This window comes from Carassius carassius, chromosome 20 (genome assembly GCF_963082965.1).
Source record: "Carassius carassius chromosome 20, fCarCar2.1, whole genome shotgun sequence".
Lineage (NCBI taxonomy): Eukaryota > Metazoa > Chordata > Actinopteri > Cypriniformes > Cyprinidae > Carassius > Carassius carassius.
The window spans coordinates 17,217,269-17,226,787 of NC_081774.1; the positions used below are offsets into that span (position 1 = coordinate 17,217,269).

The 9,519-nt window shown below is 36.5% G+C and overlaps 1 protein-coding gene across 1 annotated transcript; it reads left to right on the top strand.

Annotated features, from left to right (window-relative positions):
• Positions 1 to 2,132: 2,132 nt before the first annotated feature.
• On the top strand, positions 2,133 to 9,249 carry nck1a (NCK adaptor protein 1a). Its single transcript, XM_059501920.1, has 3 exons — positions 2,133 to 2,246; positions 6,886 to 7,595; positions 8,428 to 9,249. The coding sequence occupies exons 1-3, from the start codon at positions 2,213 to 2,215 to the stop codon at positions 8,620 to 8,622; spliced, it is 939 nt and encodes a 312-aa protein (XP_059357903.1). The 5' UTR covers positions 2,133 to 2,212; the 3' UTR covers positions 8,623 to 9,249.
• Positions 9,250 to 9,519: the final 270 nt, after the last annotated feature.

The following is a 9,519-nucleotide window of genomic DNA, read 5'->3' on the forward strand; positions in this document are numbered from 1 at the left end:
TTTTCTTTTGTGGTAAAAAAAAAAAAAGGGTTTCAAAAGGGATTTAGAGTTCTTAATCAGAGTTATCTTGCCTCTTTCTCTCTTACTTTTTCATATATAGCATGAATGCCTTGCCTGTCCCTCTTCTCAGTCTTTGAACATTCTCACACCTCCCAGGAAGCAATTCGGCTCCTTTTAACTGTGACCTCATTCCTTTAAATTACAGCTCTGTCCACTGGACCAGGTGCTCCAGAGGTGCATTTGACAGCCTCTCTTTCACAATAGCTCTGCAGGTTTGTAAAAAGATGACAGCTGGGAGAGCTGGGAGAACTTGCTCATGTTCAATGTAGTTTGCGCACATTACACACAATATTGATCCACTGGGGGACCAACTATTAAATGACCCATGAAATGCCACATTTGATCAATAAAACTGCAGTACATCCTATAGTCCTATAGATTCACTCTCTAATTTATAGATCAATGGTACTCATTTGGTTTTGCGTCATGACCCAGACACAACATTAGACCCAACACAATATCACGACTGTTCATTACATAAAATATCAATAAAATGTAATAATATTATCATGAACTGCATAGTTTCATTATGCCAAATTTTTAACATGACATAAGTTGAATAGGAAAATGTTAAACTTTGTAAACAGGGAGCTGAATGTTGCCAGCGTCAGGGTTTCGTTGAGACTAGCAGTTCCTCTCCAGGCTTCTTCCTAATCTGTTCAATTTGGCTTAATCACTATGAGGATTTTTTTCTAGTTTCTGTAAGGCTGTTTTGGAATAATGTGTATCATTAAAAGTGTTTATTTAACAGTCATTCACGGTTCTCAAATCTGAATAGTTGAGCATCATTACAAGTATGCTGATTTAGTACTTCAACTTACATTGTGACCTATTTGAGGGCAACCAGCTGAGAACCCCACATTTACCTTTAATCAGTGTAGGGAAGGTTACTTTGGAAATGTAATAGGTTACAGATTACAAGTTACCCTGTTTAAAATGTAATAGTAGTGTAACTTTTTCAATTACTTTATTAAAGTAATGTAACTAATTACTTTTGAGTACTTTTTGATTACTTTTCTAAATTTGTGAAAATTAAAGAATTATAAATAAAAGCATATACATCAACTTAAATACAGTTATCTAATAAGCATGTGACGCATTCTGTGTAATAAACTCCTGAAACATTGGTGTTTTTTGAAACTGCTGTCTCTGTATATGATGATAGTTTTCTCAAAATAAGTAAAATGCACATGAAGTGACAGAGCAGTTCTAGAAATTATGTTTATGTGCTCGTGTACTCCTATATTGAGGCGGCAGAGGTTGAAAACACTGCGAGCTTCAGTAGGCTTATGTGTAGTAAATGAAACCATGTCTATGCCATTAATTTACAGGAGGGGCGGACTGGGAAAAAAATTCAGACTGGAAAATTCAAACTCATACAAACAAATTCATGGACAAAACTATTTTTTGTATGGACCTGACATAAAAAAAGGTTTCAATCTTTAATTTGGGGACATGCAAAATAATGAAAAGTTCTCTCCTGAACTGCACCTTCACTTCCATTTTTCTCTTCAGTCTCTTTATTTTGCCCTGTTATCCATCTCTCTCATGACTTTAAAACTCAAGATTGAACAAAACTAATATTTATCATTATGAAATATAAGTCCTATAACTGTAACTGCTCCTGCATCTGAACTGCCAGCGACACCAAGTTCATTACCTTGACATTCATGTACTGACAGAAAACTATACCTTGAATGCAGAAGTCAATATAAAAATATGGAATATACATTAATGTTCATTAAAGTTTGACTGTTTATCCAAATAGCCTTAATTCATCAAAAAGCCAACAATATTATATGTTTAACAGAAAGCTAGATTAGAGGTGAAATGCAAAGAAAAGAAACTAGAATATGGCTCACCAGAGCATGCACTCTGTCTGTTAACTTCTAATAGTGATATACATAGTTGCCTTGAGTTTCCACAGAAGACCCTGTAGGTGTTTGAGGCCCAGCCTGCCACTACAGAGTCTATAGAAAGAACCCCTTGGCTGCCATTGGCTGAGGACAGTCATGTGTGTGGGGTGGAGAGTTGCTCTGTCAATAACTCTGGACTTTCAGGAAGTTCTCATGGAATAGCTGCTGCTCTGTTACAGAGAGAGAAAGAGAGAGTGGTAGTGTGTTAGAGAGGGGGGCTGCTCGCAGAGCTGGGAATGGATATGGCCAACCTTTTCAAACACTTCTTTCGTGAGTACATATTTATCATCTTTTCCACTGACAGATTAAAATAACACTTTTGCTTACAACAGTTGTTGCCTTTACTCTGTGTTCATGTACTTGTGACATACTAACTTAAATCTCTGAAGAAAGAACTGTATCTGTGAGCTTTTTCATACTGGATGTGATTTGTAAGTTATACTTACCCATTGTATTGGCTGTTGGGGTTATTTTGCCATCTACAATCAGCTGAAAGTGGGCAGAATAATGGTTTCAAAGACTCTATGTGCACAATTCCTGTTTTTTTCAGTTTGGTATTATTCAGTAAATGTTATATAAAAAAAACGAAAAAGTTATTAAGAGTTTAAGTGCATAATGATATGTTTTTGGTGACTTATGTCGTAAACCTGGATGAGTCACTCATATAATCTAATACGCAAACCACGAGCCCAGTGACATACATTTTACAGGGCACTTAGGCAAGGTACTTAAAATACTTTCTTTTTTCTATAAAACTGACCATAAGGGAGGGAGGAAATAGCACCAAGCCCTTTGGGGTAGCTTGGACACTCTTAAAAACCAAAAATCAAAGCAGAAACCCATACAGGCCCCCTTCAACCTCCTCTACTGTCAACTCAAGCTGCTCTGTGAAGGCGGCCGGAAGCTCTCTAACTCAACGCAGATTTCTAGCAGAGGAAAACAGAAGGATGTGAGGCAATGAATAATTGAGGCCTTTGACTCAGGGGTTTCTTTCTCTCTCATTACGTTCTTCTTCCCCATTTGTACGCATTCAGCATTTCAAAGTGTTTTATTCCCCATATTACAGTGGACAAGACAGTGGGGTGTCGTGACTTGGCAGAATGAAGCAGCAGATCTTGGAGGACAAAAGAACAGTAGCAACGGGACAGAACACTTCAACGAATGAGACTCCTTATTTGAGTTCGCTGGTTTTGTTTGCTCATTTTTGAATAGCCAAACTTGAAAATTCAACAGAAGAGGGGAAAAATTTAGCTGGCTTGCTCTGATGGCCTCCTGCCAGCTCTCCATGTCTGCCTTTCTTTCTCTCTCTGTGCATTAGTATGCCGTGGAAGTTCAGAGAGGCTATTGTATACCAAACGGAGGCGTGACAGATTCCAGCACAAAGGCAAAAAAATGTCTCAAGTTTTATTTGTGTCTTTTTACATTCGAAAACACATTGCAGAAAATTAGCAAATATTGTTGGTTGAAATGAGACAAAAATTAAAAAAAAGGAAAGAGCAGCTGTAAGGTCAAAAGTGAATAGAAACACATGCTGAAGTTTATTAGGGTTTGTACTCATGTGGATGTGTGTGTTGCGTCACTCTGAGAATTAACGGCGCTACCTTTGCTGACAGTTCTTGGACGCTACATCTGTTTGTGAAGAGGCTATTTGTCTTATGATGTCATTGGTGGAGTGAGCTCAGCCCGAACTGAAATAAAGGCGGGGTGATTTGGCTGCGTTCGCTCGGTTCCTGTCGTGGATATGAAAATGCAGCTTGCCACGGGTCACATTACATTGATAATCACACTCAGCTTTTTCAAAACCTGGGCTGAGCGAGAGACCTCATTCAATACCGAGGGCAGATGACAACAAAATTAGGCCGATTCAAAATTTTTGAGATATGTTTCTTTGAAAAAATATCTAAATTGGAAAAAAGCCACATGCAAACTTTGTCAGGCGTATGCAAACTTGGTTAGAAACCTTATTCCTTGCATCTCTGTTCAGCTTTTGAGCTGAAGTACATTCCAAGACTTCATGACCATCCCAATGCAGTCCCCGTCCTCTTTTCGTAAAGAACTTTGTGTTGCCAAGGTTTTTACTTTAGGATGAATTGTGCCTTATCTCTGCTTTTGAATGTTTTTCCGCATGTGGAAAGCTGGGAAATTGACTGTAAAGCTGAGCTGCCATTATTCTGGCTGTCAGAGGAAATGACACAAAAGCAGACAGGACACAGTGCGTCGAGCTTCGTCCTTGAGTCACGTCATGAAGACAGTTAAGATCTGTGTGGATTCTGCTTTCAGGACCGTTGCCTGGAATTTCCATTCAAATAAAATTTTTGACTTCATTGGCTTTTCCACACATCCTCATGATGGTTTTACCTCTCGGATTGGTTGCGTCACGGATGACCATGATAGTGATTTATTACTGACAACTTTTTTCCCTCCAGTTTTATGCTTGTGACTTTTATGTTTCCATGGTCTCTTGGAGTACATTGGCTGGTGTGGATGAGTTTGGAAAGTATCATTTTAATGGAGCAGATGAGCTCTGGAATTCCACACATATGAATGAGTTAACTGGATGATGAGGCTCTTATACATTTCAACACTCTGTCCCACTTTTTTGTGCTGGTGTTTATTTTTCAGGAAGCCTCTCTATCACTCTTCTGCTTTTTCTTCCTGTTGATGTCCACTGATGGGCAAAAATTAGATTTCCTTTTCATTTGGATAGGGAGTTTCCTTTTTTACCATTTCTTGGAAATTCTTATGACTTTACTCTGTTTTATAGACAGTATAAACAACGTTTGAAGGCAATGATGAATAAGTTGATGAAAAAGTGTTTAGATGCGGTATACCAATAAAGCACTTGTTATTTATATACACCAACAATACATCAGCAGAAAGAATATTCAAAAGTTTGTAATCACTGTAAGAATTTTTAATAAAAAGTAAAAAAAGAAGGGGGGTGCCTACTTTACATATACAAGCAGTTTATGTCTTTTCAACTATTCAACAAGTTATGACAATATTAAAAGTAATATTTAAAAAATAATAATCATGCATCTGTTAACCACAATGCTATTGATTTAACTGGCCATTTTTTTCACTGTTTGAAATAAGAGTAGTATATTTTATAAATTCTTTACATAAATTTCAAAGTTCAGTTTAATTTTTTAAACATAAAATATAATTTAAAATGTATACATGTATAAATTCCTGTATAATGTATAAATGTATTATTTCTATTTTAATTGTAAAAATTATGGCAACACTTAAGTATAGGGACAAATTCTCACTATTAATAGTTGCTAATTATCACTAGCATATTCTAATACTACCCAATACTTAAATTTACCAATTAATTAACCAACTATTAATAAGCATCCCATTTGAGGTTTATTGAGGCAAAACTCATAGTTAATGGTTTATTAACAGTAAGAATTGGACCTTATAAAATAAAGTGTGACCAAAATGATCAAATAGAATTTAAAATGCATACATATTAAATATTAATTTTAAAATACATAAAAAGTAATATTGTATTAGTTGAAAATGATTGTGCTACGATTAAGTGTGTAAAACATAATTTATTTAGTTGCTTCAGTATTATGTGCACTCACATTTCTGGAAACTAATTCAACATAGGACAAAAAGAAACGTTTTTGAAGAAACTCATCAGCCTATTGTTCTTCTGAAGACTTTTCCGTGAACTGCTCTCTTGAAAGAACAGAACAAACTGGATCTAACCAGCACAGAGAGAAGTGGATGGCCCTGCTGCACAACAAGAAAATGAGGAGTACATCAGGGTCTCTAGTTTGAAAACAGCCCCCTCACTGTTGCGCAGCTGGCTGCTTTGTTGAAAACTACATGTCAAATATCAGTTTCATCAGCAGCAGTGAGGAGAAGACTCTGGGAAGCTGCTGACCTTTAGGCAGAGTTTCACAAATAAAGTTTAATCTAAAACTTATATAAGCAAACAAGAAGCTGTCCTGTTGTGGAAACCATTCCATCATGAGGCCAGTGAGAAATGCCCTTAAAGCCTATGATACCTGTGGGAAGTGCTGCGGAAAGCATGAGATGAAACTTCAGCTGAATTTCTTAATTTAATTTGATGCATCCTTGCTGAACAAAGTTTTTCAAATTTTTGAATGGGAGTGTACATATTTTTAGAGTACATACAGTATGTATGCAGAGACATTTATGTTGAGGTTTGATAGATACCTAATAGTTGCAAATTATTATAAAACAGCTTCTTCATCTTTACATCTTCATTTTGATCCACTATATTCCTAAAGTAGAATGAGATGTTGACAGGAATGGGTGTATGTTTTATTGTTTGTGTAGACACAGACTCATCCAGTGGATTCAGGCCAAGAAATTATTGTTTTCAGCTGATCAGAATTGATGTTTCATCACCAAACCACTAAATTGGAATTTCAGGGTGTGTTTTTCCTGACTTGATTTAGTAGTCATGTAAAACAATTTATGCAAGAAAGTAAACCCGTCAAACATGGATGGCTTTATTGGAAAGTCATGAAGACACAGGATGATAGTTGGTCTAAATGATTTGCAGATTTGACGTCTGTAGCACATAAATGATTAGGGGTTTGGCTGTCTGTCAGCTGGTCTGTGATTGTGTAACCGAAGCACTGTTATTGAACCAGTTTACCAAAAGTGGGAGAAAAAGTAAGGATTCTATAGAATATGTATTAAAAATATATTTGGATGATTTTTCTTTTTTCTTTTAGGAGTTATGGTATCATATGAATATAAAAGTGTAACCATAACAATTTCACATTATAAAGATAAATTATGTTTGTAATGGTAAAGTAAGACTATGCTAGCTTGTTAGTATTAGTGTTTCTTAATTGCACATTTGCTCTATAAGAAATATCATTGTCCAAATGCTTATATTACATAACACTTTTTGCAGGGATCGGGAAAGTGAAGCAGAAAAGCTGTATGCGAGATTTGCCCTCCAGCGCAGAGAAATACGACTGCGATGAGCGACTGTATGACCTCAATCTGCCTGCACTGGTGAAGTTTAACTACACCGCAGAGCGGGACGATGAACTTTCTTTGGTGAAGGGCACAAGGGTCGTCGTCATGGAGAAGTGCAGCGACGGTTGGTGGCGAGGAACCTATAATGGTCATTCTGGATGGTTTCCCTCCAATTATGTCACAGAGGATTTCGGTGGGACAATGAGGGCCGCCTCCATAAGTTCTCTTACAGATAAACTGGCCTCTGTGGGGCACAATAACAACGGATCTCAGGTTCTGCAGACTGTACAGGCACTTTATCATTTTAGCTCCGGCAATGCTGAGGAGCTGAATTTCGACAAGGATGAACTTATGGATGTGTTGGAGAAACCTGAGAACGATCCTGAATGGTGGAAGTGTAGAAAGGAAAATAGACAAGTGGGTTTAGTGCCCAAGAACTATGTTACAGTTGTGCAGAAAACACATAGAGAACTGGGGATTTCAGGACCACCTACTACAAACTATGACATCAAGCCTTCTGTGGACGGGATGTTAGGAGGAAAACCATGGTACTATGGCAAACTGACACGACATCAGGCTGAACTGGTATTGAACCAGAGGGGAGTGGATGGTGACTTCCTCATCAGAGATAGCGAGTCTACGGTAATTCAATTTAATTGAAACTAACGAAACACCTTTAAGACTTCCAAAATGTAGATGAGTTTGTTTGTTCAGCAGATTTGTGGAAATTAAGCATTACATCACATTTTCACCAATAGATTGTCTGCAGTGAATGGGTGCCGTCAGAATTAGTCCAAAAATCAGCTACAAACATCATAATAATCCACAACCTAACCCCAGTCTTATCATTTAACGTCTAGTGAAAAGCTGCATGTTTATAACAGACAAAATAGCTAAAATTAGTCCTCTGTCCATAATATTGCTTTCTCCTGTAAATAATTAGAATATAAATCAGGAGAGAAATATGCACAGATCAAGCACCATTTACAAGAGAAAATAGTGCTGTTCTAAACAAATAAGTTTTGATGCGCGAGGAAAAAAGGGTATGGAATTTTTCACCGAAGGAAGCATTCTTATGGATTATGCACTTTTTTTTTTTTTTACAGAAGTAACAGTTTAAAGTTAAAACACATTAATGATGGATTTGTTTCTTACAAACATGCAGCTTTTCACTTCACAAGATGCTGTTTGTACTCTCGATTCTGACGGCACCCATTCACAGAGGACCCATTGAGCAAGTGATGTAATGCCAAATGTCTCTAAATCTGTCCCAATGAAGAATCAAACTCATCTACATATTGGATGGCCTGAGGGTGAATCATTTTCAGTAAACTTTCATTTTTGGGTAAACTATTTCTTTAAGTATTAAGTATTTAAGTACTATTCCTAAAGTATAACTAGACTGTGTAGAAAGTCACAAACATTTTCATTTGTGCTTTTTGGTGAACACAACTTTTCATTTTTCACTTTCCAGCCAAACGACTTCTCTATCTCTCTGAAGGCGGTGTACAAGAACAAGCATTTCAAGGTGCAGCTAAAAGATGGACTCTACTGCATTGGTCAGCGCAAGTTTGGCTCAATAGAGGATTTGGTGGAACATTACAAAAAGGCTCCCATATTTACCAGTGAACGTGGAGATAAACTGTACCTGATTAAAGCATTAATCTGAGCCTACTCTGCAACATTTAACCCTATCTGCAACAACATGAAACTAAGTTGACTGTGCATTGGGATAGTGTGAAAACTTCTTTGATTAAATGTTTAAATATAAATGGTAGTGTTTTACAATTACATACAGTGCTTCAGCATTGCTCCAATTTAGGATATTCAGCAAAATGCAAACTCTAGTATATACAGTATCAGGATGATAAGCTATTTTTTCTAATTGTACAGCTGTTCCAGTACAGCAGTCCAAAACTCATTTTCTTACTAGCCCTTTGCATGTACTTTATGTTCATACGGTAGGCTTATTGTGATTATTCAGTTTTGAAGTGGTAAAAGTGTTAAGATTGCATCATTCTAAATGAAATATCACCGCAGTTTTGACCTTTCATGACCTTTCTTGCTATGTTGTTATTTTGTAAGTGCCAAACCGTTACTTATATTTTAGGGAGACTATACTGTCAGAGCTGAATCTTTGTTCATTTTCTTGCTTAACTGCTAATTTCCAATTGTAACAACTTATATACTGTGAATGTTATTTCCTTCCACTATGAACTTAGTTTTCTTTTACTTTAACATTTCTTGATAAATGTTATTAAAACTCTTAATAATAAATGAAGTATTATACATACAAGTTTGTCTTTTTATTAAATGTGTTTACTGTAGAGATACTCTGTATCAAACATTTTTAATGAATATATATCTATATCTATAAGATATAATCACAAAACATCTAAAGAAAAAGTTTTATTGTTTCTGGCTCCCTCGTTAATTTTTTAGACCCTGAACATCAAAAAAACATTCAGCCAAGTACGGTGACCCATACTCAGAACTCGTGCTCTGCATTTAACCCATCCAAAGTGCACACACACAGAGCAGTGAACACACACACACTGTGAACACA

Coding starts and splice junctions, on each gene's coding strand:
- nck1a (XM_059501920.1), top strand. CDS start 2,213: ATGGATATGGCCAACCTTTTCAAACACTTCTTTC. Junction 2,247..6,885: donor CCTTTTCAAACACTTCTTTC/GTGAGTACATAT, acceptor CACTTTTTGCAG/GGATCGGGAAAGTGAAGCAG. Junction 7,596..8,427: donor TCAGAGATAGCGAGTCTACG/GTAATTCAATTT, acceptor TTCACTTTCCAG/CCAAACGACTTCTCTATCTC.